General features: G+C 46.1%; 1 protein-coding gene across 1 annotated transcript in view; it reads left to right on the forward strand.

The window, feature by feature from the left end:
* Positions 1-23,361, forward strand: part of Bmerb1 (bMERB domain containing 1) — a 126,495-nt gene that overhangs the window by 84,722 nt on the left and 18,412 nt on the right. Inside the window, exon 3 of the mRNA XM_052759593.1 lies at positions 15,375-15,448. Coding sequence (XP_052615553.1) covers positions 15,375-15,448 — 74 coding nt within the window. The remainder of the gene's footprint in view (positions 1-15,374; positions 15,449-23,361) is intronic.

A 23,361-nucleotide genomic window follows, 5' to 3' on the forward strand; every position in this document is an offset into this window, starting at 1 on the left:
GAAATGGTCTCCGCTTGCTGTAAATGTAGACTTCTCTGGCGAAGTTGGCTGGTGCACAAAGAGGGTTACACAAAGTACCGGTTGGTGGCGGGGAGGAGTCTTTTCATGTAGCTGCCTCAAGTCACACAGTGAGCTCCAACTTCCCCAGGGCAATATGAGCCAATTTTTTTTTTTTTTTAGTTTTCCAAGACAGGGTTTCTCTGTGTAGTTTTGGTGCCTGTCCTGGATCTTGCTCTGTAGACCAGGCTGACCTTGAACTCACAGAGATCTGCCTGGCTCCGCCTCCTGAGTGCTGGGACTAAAGGTGTGCGCCACCACCACCCGGTGAACAAAGGTCTCTTTACTCTAGACAGTGCACCAAGACAGACCAAAGACACAACTGTGTGCAAGTCCAGCTTGGTGAACCAATGAGTGTGTTCAGGTAATTTACAGGAATACGGGTGACTCAAAGACATCATCCCAAAGCTCACCCTAGTATAGGTGATGACTCAGGAAAGCTGGAGTTCGCTGTGTAACTTGAGGCAGCTACATGAAAAGTCTCCTTCCCCCACCAATTGTTTACTACATATATAACCTCATGGAGTGGGGAGCTGTGAATCTTCCTGGGTTTCCTTCTGGAGTCTCCGAGTCTCCCTCCAAGAGGGAGTGTTTCAATGCTTCCATCTGAGGAAGAGCCCCACAGCAGCCTTAAAGCTTTCTTTTCTGGTTTTACAGGATAGGATGATTAAGTCACTTCTCTGAGAATACCCCACTTCCTGACAACCTCCAACCCAGGACACATGACCAGTTACTGTAAACTGTCCCCCAGAGCATCTAACACAAGTGTGAATTTTATGTCTGTTCTAACATCCCTCTTACAGAAATCTGTCCAGAAACAAATGAAGGCAGAAGCTATTCTGTATTCATGGGAAGTGCTACAAGAGTCACCAAGGTGTGGGAAGATGGAGAAAAATGCATTCATTGGGATTTCCCAAAGCGAGAGGGCTCAGGGTGGTGTCAGGAACACTCTGAAAGTCAGCAAGATGGCTCAGCAGGGAAGGACACTTTCTGCCAAACCTGGCAACATGGGTTTGATCCATGGGATACAAATGGTGGAAAGAGAATCAACTCCCAAAAGTAATCCTCTGACCTACACACACACACACACACACACACACACACACACACACACACACACACACACAAAAGGACTTTTTGAAAGGACAGGCTTGGAAAATGACCACAGGATCAGTCTGGCCAGGACAACACTGTCATTTTGCTGGACCCCACAATATATTCACCATGGTCAAGTGGTCCAGGTCTTACCTATGAACCTCTGGCTGACAGAGCTAGGGCAAGGCCTTCTCCCTTGCTAAACTTCCCTAAGAACAATTGACTCATTCTAATTCTTCCATGTGGAGCAGTGGAAAATTTAGTCTTCTGCCCACAAGAACACTAATCCCCCAGCCCTTGCAAAGACTGAGCAAATACCAATAGGTGGTCTCCAAACTGCTTTAAGTCAAGCAAGGCCTGCCATCTGCAAGACATGGGTGTTAGGATCCTGCCCTCACTCCTGTACATGTGCAACTCGGGGTCTTGCATTTTCCATCATCAGCGGGTGCTGGCGACTATGTACCCGCCTTAAAAAGCCGGATGCGGACTCCCACCCTCTCTCTCTTTGCTCTCTCTCTGTTCCCTCTCTGCTCCCTGATCTCTGCTCTGTTCCCATCATCTTTCTTTCTCTCCAGGCCTGGATCTCCTCCCTCCTATCCCCTCCTTCTTTCTAATAAAGCTCTTTGTAACTCTGGAAGTCATGGCTGTGGCCCGTGACTTTTCCACTGGTAACCAGCGCTGCCACCAGTGCTATTTATCATAACCATCATTTGGTGCCATGACTTGGATGGCGGGAGCAGAGCAGAGAGCAGGGAGCAGAGAGAGAGGGTGGGGGTCCACGTCTGGCTTTTAAAGGCAGGTATGTAGTCACCAGTGCCTGCTGATGACAGAAGACTCAAGACCCTGAGCTGCTTATGTGCAGGAGTGAGGGCAGGATCCTAACATTCTAGACTTTTTGCTTATTATAAATAAAGCAAGTGAATAGGAATAGGGGCGTCGTTTCTCCTGGAAACTGCTTCCAGCTGACTTGGTGGGCATCAGTTGGCTCTTAGGAGGTAAGGAAGGGGGCTTCTGAGGTAGACAGGCGTCCTGGGATGGTGGGCTGTCCTGTTGCCCTGGAACCATTCATCCCTCTTGGCTTGGCACCCTGGCCGCTTTTGTGTCTGACAGGATGCTGGTGAGACAGAAAAAGCCTGAAGTAGATCCACCTGTACAGATGAATTTAACCTGGTTTCTGGAGCTTGGGAAAAATTTTGAAACATGTTAAGAAGCTGTCATGAGAAAATTGGTGACCATTGTAGTGTTTAGTACTCTGCTTGTATTGGTTAGTCTGTCCCCCTGCCTCTTGGTGCCTGGGTGCAGTCAGCTGACCGGTTGTCTTTCTAGGCAGCACTTTGAATAAGGCTCAATTGATGGCCTGGCAGGGCACGTACTAGCTTGTGTGGCCTTCCCCCCCCCCACACACTTAAAACAGGGACCCAACAGCTTTCGGGAGCCAGCGTGTGCCAGCACTTGGCAATTCTGTTCTCAGGCTTTTTCATCTCTCCCCTGGTATACCTTAAATACCACAGCTGAAACTTCCACCTGTGGAGTCAGGAGCTTTGTTCTCCAGATGCTTAAGTTTTAGTCCTATGTCAGGGAGGTCTGGGAGACAAGAGACAGATTTTACTCCATGTCTTGAATGTTTTTTGATGTCTGCTGGCTTGAGGACAGCTTTTGGAAGACCTGCCAGGAGGCAGACTATAAACTGATCTCTGGCTATAGAGCCATCCTTATTACTGTGATCTCCATGTGGGTTTTGATTGTAAACAGACCCACCCGTCTGTGCTTCTCAGGGCAGCTTGAGAACGAGTGGGAGGAGTTAAGGTGAGTTAAAGCCCGCCCAATGCTGGAGAACGGAAAGCAGAAGTCAGATAGACAGAAGTGGTTGCACATGTCAGAGAAAGAATCAGAAATGGAGAGGGAGAAGGGTTCAGAGCGTTGGTAGAAAGCTTGGGGATAATGTAACTCTTTTCATTTGCCTGTTCTCTGACAGAAGTTAGATAATTCCCATGAAGCTGTTATGTGGCCAAATTTACTGGTATCCGCCCCTATGTCCCATGGCTGCAGCACTGAAAGAGAAAAATAAAAAATTAAAATAACAAACGGGATCCCAGGCTCCTATCTCAAGCATCCTTGAGAATAGGCAGTCTGCAAATCGGCATTAATAGCACAGGTTACCTCAACCATTGTCATGATAAGGGTAAAGGCTGGGGCATATGCACCGGAGACCCCTCTGGGGGGACCAGACAGCATCCTATACTTTGTCAAGATAGAATGTGTCGTGGAACACGACAAGGAACCCCCAGGGGTCTGGCGCGAGCAACATAGCTCAGGCTGCAGCCGTGGGAAATGGAGGGGGACTCATCAATCTTGGGGAGATGTGGCGGTGGTAGTGGTGGGAGCATAGTATCATGGTGGCAGGCAAATGGGTAGTGGGCAGTCACAAGTCCTTGGTTAGGTTTCTGACAATGTTCAGCCCCGGACGCTGAGTGAGCAGAATTTCCTATCCGAGTCATGGCACCAAATGATGGTTATGATAAACGGTACTGGTGGCAGCGCTGGTTACCAGTAGAAAAGTCACGGGCCATTGCCACGACTACCAGAGTTACAAAGAGCTTTATTAGAAAGAAGGAGGGGATAGGAGGGAGGAGAGCCAGGCCTGGAGAGAAAGAAAGAAAGATGACAGGAGCAGAGCAGAGATCAGGGAGCAGAAAGGGAACAGAGAGAGCAGAGAGGGAGGGTTGGGTATAGCTGGAGTTTTCTGGAGCTGCTGGGCGCCATTTGTAGCTGGAGTTTTCTCCAGTCACAGGCTGGCGTCTCCTGATTCAGCCTTCCACTTCCCAGAATTCTCTTCTCTGCTTGTCCTGCTGATCCTATACTTCCTGCCTGGCTACTGGCCAATTAGCGTTTTATTTATCAATCAATCAGAGCAAGACATTCACAGCATCCCCAGCAGTGGTGGTCTGAGTCTAGCTTTTTAAGGTGGGTATGTAATTGCCAGCGCCCACTGATGATGGAAGATGCAAGACCCTGAGCTGCACCTGCGAGAGTGAGGGCAGGATCCTAACAATGGTGAGTTTTAAAATGGGTCAGGCTGAACTTGTGTCAGCTGAATAGCTTGGAATAGCAGTGAGCTCCACATGGTACCTGAGTCAGGCTGTCAGCATCCTGGCTCCATCATTTAAGCAGCTGGGTGATTCTGTGCCACTGTCAGGGTTCAGGTTCAGGTCCTGAGATGGGGAAGGGGCACTGGTGCAAAGAAGACTCTGACCAGATGAGTTTCACACAAGTGGTGGCCCTGAGTAGCTTGAGCTATCTTTATCTATATTTCAAAAACAAGCATTTTTCCACCACCACCCCCCAGCATTAACCTCAGGCAAAAACAATCATGTGTTTCTCAACTTTTTGTTTGTTTGTTCGTTTTTGTTTTTTGGAGACAAGATTTTTCTGTGTAGTTTTGGTGCCTGTCCTGGCTCTCACTCTGTAACCAGGCTCGCCTCAAACTCACAGAGATCCACCTGGCTCTGCCTCCCGAGTGCTGCGCCCTGCCCAGTGCTCAACTTTTAAATTGGAACAACTTTTAAACAAAAAACAATGCTCAGTATTTTGCTAGATTGGCTAACTATTGAGCCAGGAATAGCCTGTCCTCATGAAGTTAAAGGTGGTAGATATAGGCACACATTCTCAAGAACAACAATATTGTTCAAAACTTAACAAAGCATATTTACAGAACAAGGGGTGATTTGCCATAAGTTGCTTGCATACAGTTAGCTTGTATTTCTCCAACCGTTCCCTTGTCCTACAAAAGAGTCCTGCATGCCTAAGTATCTCTGTAGAGGGGGAATTTTGATAACACACTCCTTTTCTATCATGTCACACTGTTCTTAACGTTTTCCCCCCATAAATAGGAGACATAGTTAATGTCCCCTGTGTTGCTTCCTTATATGTGCCCATTAACTTTTGTTTCCCTCAATCCTGCCAGCACTGAATCAGGAAAGTTCCCAGGGTTTGGAATAATAGCTGATATTTCCAGATAAGAAACCTGAGAAGCATCAGTTCCCAAAGAATTTTAGGGGAAAATATTTGAGGGAAAAAATGGGGTTTCCAGGAATGATCACATCTGTCCCATGCATGACTGACAAAGGGACACTGACAGCCACCAAGAGAATCACCAATATTGTGAGAGAGGAGAGAGTGCAGAACACTGCAGTCCCAGCAATACTCTGTCCTGTCCCGAGGCCCGCTGGTTCTTGCCGAGTGATCAAGTGCTGGAGAGAGATTTAAAGCTTCCATTGCTTGTTTATTGATTCTAGCCAGTGATGTTATATTTCTAAGAATTTTTCCACTCCCTTTGGCTTTCTGAGAAGTTTCATGTAGCCCAGCCCACTTCAAACTCCTATTCCTCTGCCTCAATTTAGAGTGCTGGGATTATTGGTGTGCAACATCACACTTGGCTTGTGATAAAGAACATTTCTATCAATCCCTATTTCTTTTGTACCTCTTGCAACTCCTAATCTGCTGCCACCATAATTAGACTCCCTTGTTAATGAAATACTATATCGCATGGTCTTCAGGAACCAGCTTCCCTCACTTAATGCCATTCTTTAGATTCTGGATTATTTCAATACATATTCTTCTTCTTTTTGATGAATAGTATCTCATTTATACGTGTTGGGGATTTTTTGTTTGCTTGCTTTCTTTGGTTTGAAATTTTGAGGTGACTCACTACATAGCCCAGGCTGGTCTCAAATGCACAATCTTCTTATAAGAGGCTAAGATGACAGGTGTCTGCCACCAGACCCCAGCTCAATTTTCAGGAAACTTGTTTACCTGCAGTAAAACAGGGGACAACTTAGGAGCTGCAATAATGACATCACAGAAACTGACAAATAACTCAAGCCCAGAACCAGACTGTACTCCCCACCCCAAGCCAGTTAATACTCCAGCTTCGGGACCCCAGCAGAGGGTACTCACTGAGCCTTCCTGGTTCAGCAAGCCCCAAAATCCCTCTCATGGATGGTGCTGAGTAAACATTAATTATCACTAGAAGTGACCCTACATCTGCTGGTGCAGCGGCTCTAATGAGCTTGCAGGAGGTGCCAGAGACAGCCTAGGGATTCAGAGCTGTGTGCTTTGGCGTGGGCAGGCTCCTGACCCTGTGGGCAGAGTGGCACGATTCACCAGTTTTGCAAGAGTAGGTGGGAGGGGGCAGGAGGTCTGTGAGCTGAGACTACTTTCTTCCATCCCTTGACTATGCCCAGCCCAAGCCCATCAAGTTATTTAACTTGGGATTTGTGTGATACAGATCAATTTTTAAAAATAGCATGACTCTCAGCCAAATGTTTCACTTACATACTGTACAAGACAGATATGTGTCTGGCTACCCTCCTAGCAGTCTCAGCACTTGAGAGATAGAGGCAGGAGTTGGAGGCCAGCCTGGGCTACATGAATCCCACCCTTCCCCCCATTAAAAAAATCTTATACAAAATTGGAGAAAATATTTTATTGCTTATGTCAAAAACATTTTCAAACACTGAAGAGGTTTTGAGTGATAATAGAAAATATGGGATGAGACTAAATTATCTTCAAACCTTGCCAAGAAAACCCACCTCTTAGACTTACCCCTAGGGCATTATTTACTTATTTGGTTTTTTTGGAGATAGAGTCTCTATACATAGTCCTTGCTGTCCTGGAACTCACTATGTAGACTAGGCTAGCCTCAAACTCCCAGATATCTGCCTGGGTATATTACCATACCTGGCCTGATCCTGGGCCTTCTAAAAGGCTCATGAGTACAACAAAGACAAGGGGAAGAAATCTGGGTGACATGTGCACATAGTGTTACAGTGGCAATTGTCCCAGATTATGTTCTCTTTCTAGAGATTCTTCTCGCCAGCTGTATGATCTTGGTTGGCTGACTTAACCTCTGTAAGATTGCTAGAAAGAATGGGAATGTGTGCCCTATAGGCAGTGAGCATTGTCCTAGACAGTGCTGGGACCAGATACAGGCTGGTAGGACATTGTCAACTATGTGTTAGCTTTTGTTGGTGTCAGTGTGAAAGATGGGTGGATTTTGGGAGTGGGGATGTAGTATGTAGGAGAGAAGACAAGGCATTGACAAGAAGTCTTGGCAGGTGATTGACCATGGAAGGCATGGGGGGAGGCAGTGACTTCAAGAGCTCATTGACAGAATGCAAAGCTACATTACTCGAACTACCAGTGTTTAACTGGGTTTCTTCCAGAGTGACTCACTGCCTTTGGTAGATGTTATTATCCTCCTGGTGTCTCTTTCATAAGATCTGAAAATTTTCACTTGCATTGGAAGCTCTAAGCTTTGTTCAGTGGAATCCAGGACTATATGCTCTGTGCCCACCTGACAGCTTGTCTGCTTTCTTAAAAAAAAATCACATATTGATTGAGATGTGCCACACAGGAAACAGAACTCAAGTCCTTTAAGGAGGGCAGTCTGTTTGGGGAAACACAAAAGCTGAGCTATCATGAAAGAGAGGAACTAAACCAGCCTGGGAACATAGAGAAGGTTCCAGAAGGAGGCACTTGGCCGTTTTGAAGGCTGCACAGGAATTAGTTTGAGCAGCAAAGGTGCTATGACTTAGGAAATGTTTGGTCAAAGACTGGGAAGATGTGGGGCCATAACTCATAGGCTTGTAGAACAGCTACTGGGCCATAACTCAAGCACTCTGAGGCAGAAGAGGCCAGGGAATGGAGGAGCTGAGATGACTTTGGTCTCCAAAGAAAGGAGTTGCCCATGAAATTGAAAACATAAAACCTTTCAAAGTTATCCAGACAGGAGCTGGGTGGGTCAGGTAATTCAATGGCCATGCTCAAGCATTTATCTAGCTTGAGCATGGCCCTGGATTCCATCTCTAATACCATACATGCACACACACACACACACACACACACACACACACACACACACACACACACACATTTATTATTATGATTATTATTATTATTGTTGTTAATAGTGATAGTACAAATTTTAAAATTAAATAACATAAACTTATTGTAAAAATAAAAATAAAAAAAACTACAGAGAAGGGAATGGGGAATAGCTTGGTCAGCAGATTGCTTGCCATGTAACCATGAAGACCTGAGTTCAGTCACCAGCAACCATGTGGGAAAAAAAACAGGTGCAACATTGCAGTCTTATAATCCCAGTGCAGGGAAGGTGCAAACGGGATTTGGGGCTTTTTGACCAGCCAATCTAACCCAATCAGTGAGCTCCTGGTTCAGCGAGAGACTTTTTCTCAAAAACTAAGGTAGTCCCTCCTCTCCCAGGCTCAAGGAACATCTCAGAAGAGTGGGTGATAGAGCATAAGGGGTGGAGGATGGGAAGGAGTGCTGTGAGATGCTGTCTTCTGGAAATGACCTGGCTGTTGCACCCATAAACTCACTACAGCTCTGGTAAGTTCTTACCTACACAAGAGCAAGCCAACAAGATCAGCCAGTATTCCAGCAGGTAGCACTAAATAGACTTAGTAGGTTTTGAGAGAGAGAGAGAGAGAGAGAGAGAGAGAGAGAGAGAGAGAGAGAGATGTAGCTGGAGAGTTTTCTCTCCGGGTCCTGCCAAGCCCCGGCAGTCCAACAGCCCACTTATAAAATAAACACACAGACGCTTATATTATTTAAACTGTTTGGCCTAATGGCTCAGGCTTCTTGCTATCTAGTTCTTACATCTTAAATTAATCCATTTCTATAAATCTATACCTTGCCACGTGGCTTGTGGCTTATCGGCATCTTCACATGCTGCTTGTCCTGGTGGTGGCTGGCAGCGTCTCCCTCATTCTGCCTTCCACTTGCCAGAATTCTCCTCTCTCCTTGTCCTGCCTATACTTCCTGCCTGGCCACTGGCCAATCAGTGTTTTATTTATACAGAACGATATCCACAGCAGAGAGAGAACATGAAGGCAGGAGGTGGATGCATTAGAGTTGAGGTGGATATGATCAATGTATACATGCATGAAATTTCCAAAGAACAAATGGAAGATAAAAATCAAAAGTTGGTAGGCTGCTGGGGTGGTGGCTAGGTCGATAAAAACACCTGTCAAGCAAGCATGAGGACCTGGATTTGGATCCCTATCTAAGTAAAAAGCTAGGTGTGGTGGCACACATCTGTAACCCCAGAGCCAGAGGAGGCAGAGACAGGAGGATCTGTGAAGCTCATTGACCAGCCTGCCTAGCCAGACTGAGGAGTGACAGGTTCAGTGAGAGACCCTGCTTCAAAAAAATAAGGTGAAGAGTAGTCAAGGAAGATATCCAACCTTGACCTCTGGCACATCCACATTCTTGCACAGACACACATACATACACGCACACATGCACGCATGCATGCACACACACACATACACATGAATACAGTCCCAAAAGATATATCCAACATACACATACACACACATGAATACAGTCCCTAAAGACATATCCAACATACACACGAATACAGTCCCCCAAAAGACATATTCAATACACACACACACACACACACACACACACACACACACACACACACACACCCTCAGAGAAGCTTAAGAAGCTAGTGAAGGAAATAAGTATTCTTTCACAATAATGTAACACTGTGAATGGAGCCTCCCTGTCTCTTTTTGTGCAGACGCACCTTACAGAACGGGACAGTGATCTTTCCTGTGAGCTGCTTTCATGTGGTTTACTCTCCCATACTGCTAATGTCTTCAGAGAACTCTCCTTCTGCACCATAATGTCCAGCCATGCTCTGCTGTTGGACATCCACTTGCTTCCTTTTTTTCTATTATAAACAGGCCGTAGCAGTCACAACTACATTTTCACATGCCTATAAGCTCCCTGGTATAAAAATTCATAAACAGTGGAAAGACTAAAGGATTTAACTGTCTTCAAAGTGTTGGCATGGATTGTCAGTGTTTGTTCACTGGACAGCTCCACAACTCCTGTGTATGCTCATGACTGTGCATGTGTGGAGGTCAGGAAACAACTTGCCAGACTCATTCTTCTCCTTCAACTGCGTGGATCCAAGGTATCATGTTGGTGGCAAAGCCCTTTACCCACTGAGCCATTATACTAGCCCATCTGCCTTTTCACTGATGTCCTCCCAACTCTCATACAAATGGAAATTCTTCCACATGTCACTCTTCATCAGAAGTGAGAAGATAAGACTGGGATATCCTACCATTATCAGAACAGCCTCAGAGGCTAACCACAGCTTACAAAGTCTAACTAAGCCCCTGTCTTCATCTGTGTTGTTCCGCCATAACAAGACAGAGATTAGAGAGTTCATAAAGAAAACAATTAGCAGACACAGTAGTATATACCCTATAATCTCAGCACTCAGGTAGCTGAGGGAGGAGGCTCCAAGGCCAAGCTGGCTACAGAGTGAGGTCCCCTATTCATTAAAAACATAAGAAATTGGCTTCACACCCAAGTCACAGTCTCCCATATCATATGAAACACTGATTAGGTTGCATTTTTTAAAAAAAGATATTTATATTCTTGAAGTCTGTGTAGGTAGAGTTTTCCCGCCTGGCCCACGGTCAGGGCAAATCTCTCTCACCTGCCAGTCCCACAGCCACTCAGACCCAACCAAGTAAACACAGAGACTTATATTGGTTACAAACTGTATGGCCGTGGCAGGCTTCTTGCTAACTGTTCTTACAGCTTAAATTAATCCATTTCTACTAATCTATACCTTGCCACATGGCTCGTGGCTTACCAGCATCTTCACATGCGGCTTGTCATGGTGGCGGCTGGCAGTGTCTCTCTCACCCAGTTTCCTGTTCTCTCAATTCTCCTCTCTGTTAGTCCTGCCTATACTTCCTGCCTGGCCACTGGCCAATCAGTAATTTATTTATTGACCAATCAGCAACACATTTGACATACAGACCATCCCACAGCAGTTCTGGCTGCTGGAAAATCTCTGGAGAGGCAAGTGAGCATGGCTAAGACTGACAGACAAAAATCACTGGAAATAAGGTTTAGTTGGGAACCAAGTCCAGGCTAATGGCTGGGAGGCGTTCAAAAGGGCCATACCCTCCTAACTGAATCGCCTCTCTCATAAGACAAATACATTTCAATGACTGCTAAATCTTAACACAAGTTGTGGAGGGAACATTTGAAGCATACAAGATTCTTAGATGGGGCTGGCAAGGTGGCTTAATGGTTACAAGCACTGGCTGCTCTTCTAGAGGACCCAGTGACACCTACATGGCAGCTCAAAACATTATAGCTATCTGTAACTCCAATACCAAGGAATTCAATGCCCTCTTCTGGCCTCCATGGACACCAGGTACACATGTGGTAAACAGGCATTCATGCAGGGAAGACATGCATACATGTAAAATAAAAGGTAAACTAAATTTAAAAGTTTAAAGTTCATATACACACAAAAGAATCAAAACTCAGTCTAGAATATTCTTTTAAGAAAGAGTAAGCTGTTCTCAAGGGGATATGGTGTTCTTTTGGGGAATAAGTGTCTCATCCAGGAAAGATCTGGTCACAACCCAGGAGACAATGGAGATTAAGATAGAGATCATTTTTAAAAGCCCCAAGGAGGAAACTGACAGCCGGACCTTCAACGATGTCCCAGGGGCATCTCTTTCCTCTCTGTACTGTGGCCCCTAGCATGATGCTGGGAAATAGCTGGGCCCGGGCTCCCGGGAGACTTGTCCGCACATCAGCACAGTGTCATCAGGGATAGCATTGATACTTGCATGTCTAGTGTGCTGGGTATTGAACCCAGGTTGTCAGGTTTGCCTGAAGGCATGTTCAGAGGTTTGTCTCCTACATGATTCTAGAGCCAGCCAAGTTGACAGTATTAACCATCACAGCTTCTAAATGGCATTCTGTCCTCTGAGTGTGTGTCGCACCTTCTCAGGCTACTCCATTTCCTCAAGCCAAATAGTTCTGATGTGTGAATGTGGGCGTGGGTTTAGCCTTGGCCAGATGTGCTGGTTAGGGTTTCTATTACTGTGATAAACACTGTGACCAAAAGCAGCTTGGGGAGGAAGGGGGTTGGTTCACCTCACAGTTGTAGTCTAGGGAAGTCAGGTAGGAACTGAAGCAGAGGCCATGGAGGAATGCTGCTTACCAGCTTACTTCCCATGACTTATTCAGCCCGATTTCTTACACCATCCAGGACCATCTGTCCAGGGTACACTGCCTACAGTGGTCTGGGCCCTCCCACATCAATCATCAATCAGGAAAATGCCCCCACACACTTGCCCACAGGCCAATCCTGTGGAGACATTTCCTCAGCTGAGGTCCCTTCTTTAGATAACTCTACCTTGTGTCAAGCTGACATAAAAACTAGCCAGCATACTAGACATGCAAGCATCAGTGTTATCCCTGGAGTGCTGATGTGCTGGCAAGTCTCCAGGGAGCCCTGGCCCAGTCATTTCCCAGCATCATGCTGAGTTATTGTCTGACTTCCACAGATGTGCTGTGACACTCATACACGTGTACCCCCCACATGCATACATACACGCATACATACATATAAAGGCAGATAGTAAATAAATGAAAAAAAAAACAAAGATGAAGGTAGTGAGACTTGGGGAAGTGAAGCCCCTGGTGCATGGCTTTTGGTTCCCCAGCTCTAGCTTCTCTCTATCTCTGTCTCTCTCTGTTTCTATTTCTGTCTCCGTCTCATTTTCAATAAAATATCAGAGTTTTGAATTTTAACTGGGTATTGCTGACCTTCAACTTGACTGACAGTTCAGACTAGATCCTTCTCTGTTGTGGAGCACTTTTCTATACACTGGCAGGTGTTTAGCAGCACCCTGGGGCCTCATTCAGTAGCAACACTGTCTACCCAAAGGAGTTGTAATAGCAAGTATGTCTCCAGCCATATCAATTGTCCTTAGAGATCATATCACCCCATTAAGGATCATAATTTAGCTGGATTTCTATTAGTTGGGCATTCCAGAGACCTCCAGCTGAATACTTGCTGGGAGAAACCTCTTGTGGGGTATTCACTATAGAAGACTGCTCAGACATGGGTTTAAGCCAATAGAAAGTCTTAGTCAGTCCACTAGCAACTACACAGAGTGTTTGGGATCACAATGGAGCATTGAACCTTTTTCAGGATGAGCTTTTAAGCACAAAAAATACTATGTTCTGGGTTGACATACTTCTATTAACAAGAACAGTTAGCCAGAAATGGAACTACAGAAGCCAAAAGGCAAGGTTAGTACATTTAGAGACTTTCTCAGAACTATGGACTTTGATGGATTAGAACTTTGTTTTCATTTTAGCAGGTGGTGCTGTCTACATGATGAGTTTTATGGCCTGAATGGTATTTCCATCATGGAGGCAGTTGTGCTAAGATCTAGGAGTCTACTAAGGTGTGGGGCCCTGTTACAAACCAGCAGGAAGCCTGTGCCCTTCTGGCAAGCCCTGGCTCATTCAAGGTAGCCTGCTAGGATGTTCTAGGCAGAGTCTTGAAAAAGGCCTGGCATGCTTCTGGCATGTAGAGATGCAGACTGAAGCCCTGAATCCCTGCCCCGGTCCTGGGATCTCAGATGTTAGGAGTGGAGTGAAAACTGTGTGCATCTGAGGCCAGCCACAGGTGGGCCCACACTGTTCTGTGGTCACACTTCGGGAAGGAACTGCAGACTGAGGCTTTTGGTAAAGGTGTGGTGATGAGTAGGCAGGTGGTCGGAGTCAGACTCAGAGAGTCAGGCTCTCATCCTGATCCTGTCCTGACTAACATGTGGTCCAGCTAAGTCCCTTAACCTAAGTTTACATTGGTAGCTTCTCTCTACCTATTCCCAGGATGGTTGTCAAGACCAACAGAGTGTTGTTTCCAAAAAGACCCATCCTCCCTTCATCTGCTGCCTTGTTCTTCAGAGCACCAGAATCAAACCCAGGGCTTTGAGCATGCTGGGAGAGCATTCTACCCACTGAGCTATAGTCTTGGGCCAGAGTTAATTTTTTTTATAACACACACCCTGCTATGACACACAGCAGAATTGTAGGGAAGCCCAGTTTAAACATAGCCCCTGGAAGGAATTTGTAAATTCCTATAGAAATATAAATGTTCACATTGGTTGACCAGTGGCTTGCTTGTCTAGGAATTTATCACAGAAAAACCTAGATGTGAGCAGTGGATCAATCACTGTATAGCAACATAGTGGGATACTGTGCACACACACACACACACACACACACACACACACACACACACAAATCAGTTGACTTGCATGTACTGACAGGGAACCATGCCCAAGATGTATTATTAAATAGAATTACATATAATTTGATGTAAAAAGGTATTTATTAAGAAAAAAGAGCAAATTGCTGAAATATTCTGTATAGTAACAATGTCATATGATATTTATAACCAGCACCTGTAAGAATCAGTACTAAACTGGAGGCATGAGTGGTACTCTGACTCAGTTTGTGTCTGGAAGCTTCAGAACTTGGAAGTGGGTGATCAGTCCACAAGTCAGCCCCTGGGTATCAATGGTACAAAACCCACAATCCAAGAGGTGAAAATTTTGGAGTTATATCTAAGGGCAGTGGGAGGGAGACAAAGAAAGAGAGAGAGACAGATCAAGAAAAGACAGAGAAAAATAGTGACAGAGAGAGTGGACAACCCCCTACTTCTTCCTTTTCATCCTCTTCCCCTAGCACCTCCAGCTGCCTGGATATTGCCTACATGAGGGCAGGACTTCGTTAAACATTTCAGTGACTCACAAGCCAACCTCTGGGGACATCATCACAGACTGTTGTCGTTTAAATGTAAACTATCCCTAATGTCAGGCTTATCTGTTTGACCCCAGCTGGTGGTACTGTTGTGGAAGGTTATGTGATTTTGGAGATATGGGGTCTAGCTAGCTGTGGGGGCAGGCCTAGAGGGTTCTATATGCCAGGTTTCTGCCCAAGCTCTGTTTCTTGGTCTGGACTGTGTAAAAGTAGCTTCCAGGCTCACATGGCTACAGAGCTGCCTGGTGGTGGTGTAGTCCCTAGGACTGTGAGCCTAAACAACAACCCCTCCCCTAAGTCACTTGTAAGTTAGGTATTCCATCACAGCAAGGAGAAAAGTGATGAAGACCCAGACTTATTCAGAAACAGGCTGGTCACTGATCACCCAGGCCTCCTTCAATCAAGTTAAGCAGTCAGCATAGCCCTTGGAAGGGGCACCCACTCTCACCAGCTGCCTGTGTTTAAACCAGGCTAATACTGATGTATGTTCTGCTGAAGTAACTTATTGTGTGTCTCCTCCCCCACAGGATGGATGATATTCAGCTCTGCAAGGACATCATGGACCTGAAGCAGGAGCTGCAGAACTTGGTCGCCATTCCAGGTAATGTGGATGATTGCACCCTCTCTTAGCCACTGCCTAGGGCTCGTCATCTGCCCTCTGTACCCATGTGTCCGGCTGACCAACGGGTAGGATTGAGGCAGGACCGGTGCGGCCGGTCTCTCCCTGGGGCTGAGCAGGATGGTGAGTGTCGACAGCCCAGACCTCCCCTGTCCACCAGAGAGAAGCACACTGAGCTGGGAGTCTTGTCAAAGCAGGAACTCATTTTATTACATCAGGAGTGGACTTATATAGGTTGGGGTGATGAGGAATAGGTTGAGGATAGCAGGTCAATGAGATGATGCCATCTCAGCAGTTACTAGGCAGAGGCAATTCTAGGTCAGGTTGAGCTGAGTCACTCATATGTAGAAGTCATGTCCAAAGACAGGTCGCCAAACTTGAGCTAGGCTCAGGAAGTTATACTGGGCCTCATGCCCAGGCCCTTTGGGGGTCAACATCTCCCCCTTTTGTTTTTTGTAAGATATAGCCCCTGTATTAGGTTGTCCCCCACTTGGAGATCTTACCTGTCATTGAGTACCATGTATCATAAATAGGAGGGGGGTGGGTCACTCCATAACCTGTCATAGGTCGTCGCAGCCTGCTTGAGAGCTTACCTGTCATTGGTCAAGTGGAGAGCAGAAGAAGGCGCTCATAGGAGGATACCCAGCCATGGGAGGGACCAGACTCCTGAGTGGCTAATTTTGGTAGTGTACCTCAATCTGATTTATCTTAATTGCCTCTAATCTCTGGTGGATAAATTGTGTGAATTTATTGAACACACAAGGCCCAATGGTGAAGAGGACAATAAGGAGAAGGAAGGGTTCAAGGAGGGGAAGTAGGTAGGGTAAGAATCCATGAAGACCTGTCCACAGAGGACTGTCTTGAAATTCCCATCGTCTCCTTTCTAGGTCTTCCTGGAGCCTCTTTCTCTTATCCTGGATAATCCCCGACTTGTTAGCGTATTAGCAGCATTTTTCCTGTAACAACAAAGGCCCCCCTTTTCTGACGTTAGCAGATCTACCCCCTCCTATTCTGGAGGACTACTTCAGCCAGAGAGTCTAACTGACTCTGCAGGTCAAGAATGGTGCTGGAGATGGCCTTTACATCATCAATTAACTGAATGGATAATTTCCTAAAAAGATGTGAGGACAGGCCTATCCCCAAGGCTCCTGTGGCCATGCCTGCAGTTACTCCCAGTCCAGCAAGGAGGGGTATCATTTGAATGGCCCTCTTAGACCTTCCTCCTATGTAGTCAAAAGAGGGTACTGGAAGAGCCTCATCACTGGATGATATCTGCATCTGGTATCAGCATGGCAGGGGCGCAAAGGCCTGTCCATGACCCAGGGAAAAAGCTAAAAGCCATTCCTTCTCAGCACACAAAAACCATTCCCATGGGGGGACATACCTGCTTGTGGGGGTGCTAGTGTGGTTGCCAGCACAAAAGAAAGATGAGACCTGGCCCACATCAATGGCATCCATACTATTCTGTGGAGCCCAGAGACAGGAAATTAGCGGGCAAAACATGGAGGGGCTGGACCATAATAGGCAGGGTAGGGGAACAGCCCGGTGGGGGGATGGTAGAGGAAACATCAATTTCAAAAAAGGTAAGGTTGGAATGGGAAACATTAATAGGCAATGCCAGTGGTCATGGTGGCCCCAGGCAAAGGCAGAGCCAACAATTCTCAGCAAGGGAGGGATTGGTCTGATTGAGTGTGGAGAAAGATGTCTCCAGGATGGCTTGAGGTTAAGCCATGGCGTGAGGTTAAGATCCCTTTCTGATTAGGGAGGGCTAAGAGGTGATAGAAGAGCTTGGGGAACTCAGATTTAAGCAATTGTTCCACTCTCTTTTGGATCTGTAACTCCCACAACTGGCCCTGCACTCCCCCACCATCAGAGTAACCCATGGGGGCCTCCAATTCCCCCAAAATTGGTGGCCGAAACAGGGTTCAGTTCCCCACTGGATGCCTTCCAAACAGAACCAAACGTACCTGAATGGCCAATGCCATTTCTGGTGGTGATCCAGTAGGTCTTATTATCAGTCTTTCTAATGCATTCATGCACCGTGGTGTAGCAGGTGGCATGCATGGATTGGTAAAAGGAGGTGCAGGGGCAGGGCCCAAGTTTGCCATTTACCATAGGTATGATTTTAGGCTTATCTACCCAAACCCATTTATGTGAGGCAGATTCAATAATGGTGGTGCTGGTATGAATACTGAGGTATGCAAATTTACCACCACAATCTACTGTGCTAATCAGCTGTCCAGAGTATGGTGAGGCCTTGAACACTCCACCACCACAATCACAGGGTTTTCCGTATATCAAGTTCAGGGTTTCTTGTGCATCATAATGACCCCCAAACCCTTTTTCACTGGGCTGGTCAGTCAACATCAGCATCAGGACAAGCAACAGCATCTGCATCTTTGGTCATTACTGAGGAAGAAGCAAAAAGACTATCCTCCATGGTGGAACACTCCGTGGAGCCATCATTATCATTGTCCCATTGTTGGGGTAAATATTTGAGGTCTCTGGCTGGTACCCAGATGGGTCTCTTTTCATTTTTAGGAAAGACACATCCGAACCCTCTTCCTGCAGTGAGGAGTGGGTCTGGCCCTCTCCAGGCCCCAGTTAAGGGGTCCCTCCACTTGACCCAGATGGTACTATAAGTAACCAAGGAGGACCAATGTTTTTGAAAAGGAGACAAAAATTTATCTTCCTTAGAAAAATTTAAAATATTTAAGGTTAATAATGCCTTTCTTAGTTGATCATGTGGGGGTAGAGACTCCCCCTTCTGTTTTGTAATTTGGACTTAAGTGTTTGGTTGAATCTTTCCACAATGTCCTGACCCCTAGGATTATAGGGGATGCCAGTAGAATGATAAATTTTCCAGGTGTGTAGGAAGTTTATAAAGGCTTTGCCAATAAAGCATGGGCCATTATTTGTTTTGATTTGATTTGAAACATGCTTGGATTTTTCCCCGGCATGAGCTGATGCCCAACAGGCATGGGAGAAAGTATCTACAGAAAGAAAAACATATTTAAGTTTTCCAAATGGGGAATAGTGTGTGACATCAATCTGCCAGAGATGATTGGGACGAAGTCCTCGGGGGTTGCTCCCCATCTTTTGGAGGGGAGGGATTTGAAGGAAGGGCTGACAAGACTTGGAGGTCCAGACAGTTTTTTTGAAATCCTTAATCGAGGAAACTTATGTTTCAGGCCTCTCCAGTTAGCATGGGTAAGTAGGTGGAAATCTGTGGCCTCAGTAACAGTATTACATTGAGGCATTGAAGCCAGATGGTCAGCCAACTGATTTCCTTTGGAGAGAAATCCTGGCAAATTTTGGTGACCTCTAAGATGTTGTAAATAAATGGGATTGAGTCTCTGTTTAAGTAAGGAGTGAGCCTGAATCATAAGAGGAGAAATGGGATTGAAATCTAATTTAATATGGGCTTCAACCAGGTTAGGCAAAAGATTTACAACATAAAGGCTATCAGAGAATAGATTAAATGACTCTGATATGGAATCTAGCACCATAACAAGAGCAAACAGTTCCTTAAACTGTGCAGACCTCTCCATCTTGAGGAAGATTGTTTTTATAGGTATAGGTTCCTCTCCTTGTCCAAGGGGTGGGAACACAACTAGGGAGCCCCCCAAGTATCCCCTGTTGGTAAACACCATAAGAAAATTGGGGTTTGGGTGAGGCAAAAAAATTCTAAGGGGCCTCTACTCCAGACGGGAGAAGGAACTCATCCATTTATAAGGGCCATAATGGCAATCAGCCTTCTCTGGAAACCCCTCAAGGGCTAAGGCAATTCTGCTATTATTTCCTTGGGGCCAGGTAAAGTCAGTAATTTTAAATGGAACAATAACAGAATGAGGTTCTGTGCCAAATATCCTGACAGGAATATCCTTGCTCTTAATAATGCAATTGGCTACCTGGTTGGTCAGGGAGTAAACCCGGAGGGGGAGTGGGGGCTCCACCCACCAAGAGGTGAACCCAATGAATGGGCTCCCACTCTTGTGCTAACAGCGCAGTGCATAAGGTTTCCCCAGGAAAAACACACAGGGAGACAGGCAGGCCAGAGTCAAATCTCCTTAGGGGCGCTGTATCAATGGCTTGTTGAACCTGTTGCAAGATTTGCAAATGGTGGGAGGATAAGGTAATCTGGATAAAAGATCAAGGCCCTTAAGGAGTTCATTTAAAGGGGTAAACTGCTCTGTGGGCACAGAGATCCGTGATCTCAGCCAATTTATTTCTCCCAGCATCTTTTGAAGCTGAGTTAAGGTATAGGTCCCTTGAATCAGCAGCTGGGGTTTAGCTGGAGAAACTGTATTAAGGGACAGGAGAGCACCCAGAATTTTAAAGGGGGGAATGGACTGTACTTTATCTGGAGCCACCCTAAAATTATGATCTTTCAAGATGGTAAGGCAATTAGTGGTCCTGAAGGCCTGTCAAAGTGGGGCTTCCTAGAATAATATCATCCATGTAAATATAAAATAAAATGTTGGGGCATCCCATTAGGGAGGAAAAAATATGTGACATAAAGTACTGACATATAGGGGGGGCTGTTAGTCATCCCCTGGGGCAAAATGGTCCACTTGAACCTTAAGTCCAGGCCCTGGAAATTGGTAGAGGGCAGGGAGAATGCAAACTTCTCCATATCATCTGGATGTAATGGAATGGAGAAAAAACAATCCTTAATATCAATAATTGTCAGATAATAGGTATTAGGGATGGCAGATATCCAGGGAAGTTCCCTTTGGGGGATCCCAAATGGGATCATTCTTTCATTGATTTTTCTTAAGTCATATAGAAATCTCCAGGAACCATTAGCCTTTTTTATAACAAAAACAGGAGAGTTCCAGGGTCTGGTAGACAGCCCAACATGCCCCAAGGACAATTGTTGTTTAACCAGAGCATCAAGCTGTTGTAATTTAAAGGACAATAGAGGCCATACAGATTCCCCAGGTATCCACTGAATCTTTGGCACCAGGGGGCGAGCAGTGGCCCTTAGGATTGGCGGTGAACCTGGGAAAAGTCTCAGTCTGAGCTTCTCAAAATAGGGATCATCCCTGTAATTGGGGTGTGTTTCCTGCCCCTCCTCAAACTGCTGTTGGTACTCTTCAGTGTCAAGCATGTCCTGATAAAAGGCCTTATGGTCGGTGGTGATAAAGGAGCTTCCCCGAGGATGTCCAGGCCAAGAAGGTTGTCAGTTACACCAGGAACCACAAGGGGGTGCACTTCCCCATAATTACCATTGGGGTCGGTCCAGCACAACCAATTAGCTGTCTCCCATGACATAGAATGCCCTCCCCACGCCAAGCATGTGGGGTCTGGGAACCAACCGCCTCCTTTCGGATGACCGTATGGTCAGCCCCAGTGTCTATGATAAAATTAAAGGTTTTTCCTTCAATGGTTAGGGTCATCTTCGGCCTCAATCCAGGCACCAAAGGTACGGTCCAGTGGGCTTTGACCACCTCTTTCCCCTTATTTAACAGGGCTGGGGATCACCCCTGGGGGAGTTTAAAGGCAACCGTTGGAGGTTGAATTTAGATCTACAGTCTTTGGCCCAGTGGAACCCCTTCTTACACCTGGGACATGGGGTGTGGGGCAGGCCCGATCGGAGAGGAGCCATGGAGGCACCCTTAGCGCATGGTTAGGACACTCTTTTAAAATGGCCTTCCTCCCCACAACTGAAGCAGGACCGTTTTTCCCCCATGGAGACTAAGGTTGTCATCTGTTCCCTATTAGCTGCTGGCATGGCTACGGCCATGGTTTGAGCCTGGTGAGAAGTAGAGCCAACATCTCGGGAGGCCACAATCCATTTGCCAATGCCCTGATCTCTCAATCCAGCACAGGCAAACTTATGATCAGTGTTCACGCCGTCCCACACCAACATTTTAACAAATTTATCCCTTGGCTCTCCGGGAGGAAACTTTCTCTGGAGGCTCTTACTGACCCTTTCAACAAACGTCACTAAGTCCTCGCCTGATCTCTGATGGACCCCAGATATAGGAGCCTCCATGGGGCCTTCATTCAATTTTTTCCAAGCAGCTATCCCAAGTGCCCTAACTTGATCTTGATAGGGGGCAGGGATGATGGCCTGCTGGAGGCCAGTGGAGTACAGGTCGGAGGTACCAGATAGCATCCCAAAGGTGATAGGGATTTGAGGGTTGGCCGCTTCATTTCTCTCTGCCTGGACCCTGCTTCCTCTAGATAGAAGGCATCCCATTTCAAGTAGAGGGGTCCAGAGAGGACTGCTTTGGCAAGGGTCTTCCAATCCTGAGTGGTCAAGGCTTGATGAGCCAGATCCAGAAGAACAGTTTCAGCCCAAGGGGAATGTGGCCCGTCCTCTGAAACGGCCTTTTTAAGGTCCTTAAGGTCCTGAGCCTCCCAGGGATACCAAGCAAGGGGACGATTGCCAAATGGGTTAATATTAACAGGAAAGAGGTCAGTCACATCCCCTTGGGTTGCCCCCCACCCAGAGTAGGGCAGAAGTGCAGACGGATTTGGGGGAATGGAATGCGGAATGGAGGGGGTGAGGAATGGATTGGTAGGGATAGCGGACGTTGAAGGGTCCTTTGAGGGCCAGGTGTGTGTGTGTGTGTGTGTGTGTGTGTGTGTGTGTGTGTGGCATCAAAGGGATCAAGAGATGGAGACAATGAGCCAGATGAGCCAGGCTGACTCAGGGATTTTGGTTTGGGTGTGGCCTGAGTTTTTATGTCTCTTTTCTCTCTGCGTATTGGGGACTATGGGGGTCCAGCACCTTGATAGTCCCCTCCCAGAGTCCAGGAAGAATATACAACCAGCTGGTAATTAATCTTTGATTAAAAGAAATTAATCTATGTGCACGAAACGCCTTAGTCCATATACTTCATTATTCTGTCAGTTCTCTCTTTATAAGCTTCTATTCTGCTCTCATTTTTAGCTCCTTTCTTGCCTGATTTCTCTCTACATGTATCTGCTATCCCCTCTAGGTTTTATCTAAATTCCTTCATTTTAGTTCTGCCCCTTCTAGGTTCTCATCCATCTAGTTCTTTCTCATACTGGTTCCTCTCCCATCTCCTTCTTTCTCATCTTGTTCTTCCATCTGGCTCTTTCTTGTCTTTCATCTTGTTCCTCTAGTACTCTCTTCTTGCCCTTTAATCTAGTTCTTCCCTGTCTCAGTTTTTTTCTCTCCAATTCTTACCCATCTAGTTCTTCCATTCTCTTTTCTCCTCTCTGTCTCCTTATTATCTCAGTACTCCCTAAGTCTCTCAGGAATCCAGTTATAAACCCAAGCAATATCAATCCTCTGACTGAGCAAGGTCACCAGGCTTGAATTCTTTGGGGTCATAAAGGCAGGTAAGAATTTTCCTCAGGCAGTGACCACCAGGCTTTCTTTTACAAACCAAAATGGGAGTGGTAAAAGAGGAGGTCAACTGAGTGCTAATGACCAGTTAGTATATGAAAAGGGGGATCTATGTGCTCAGTCTACATTCCTAGAAGTGGTTAGGTAAGAAGTTAGCGGTCTAAAGTTAGTAAGGCTATAAGAAAGGAGGGTCTGAGCTAAATTGTGTAAAGCTATTACTTAAGGTGTCTCCTTGTGGAATTTACCTTAAATTAGGAGACTTATTATGTGGTGGTTTGGACTATTATTTCTGTTAGTCCTTGAAAGTGGCTAAGGGAGGTATCTGATTCCAGTGATGAAAGGGGAGAAACAGATGGGCTGGGGGGAAGGAAGCCTTTCCTGCGGCTGTTCTCCCAATACCTTGAATGTATATGTCCAGAGAGTGATCAGTCCTTCTTAGGAAAAAATCAATTGGGAAAACTATGAAGGCACACATGATTTTCGTAACAGAAGACAGCTGATATATAACAAGTCAAATAACACCAAAAAGCTCCTTGGAATTTGGCTTCCTCTGAAAGAATTCCTTGAT

Source organism: Peromyscus californicus, unplaced genomic scaffold (genome assembly GCF_007827085.1).
Source record: "Peromyscus californicus insignis strain IS unplaced genomic scaffold, ASM782708v3 Scaffold_3__1_contigs__length_106647218, whole genome shotgun sequence".
Classification (NCBI taxonomy): domain Eukaryota; kingdom Metazoa; phylum Chordata; class Mammalia; order Rodentia; family Cricetidae; genus Peromyscus; species Peromyscus californicus.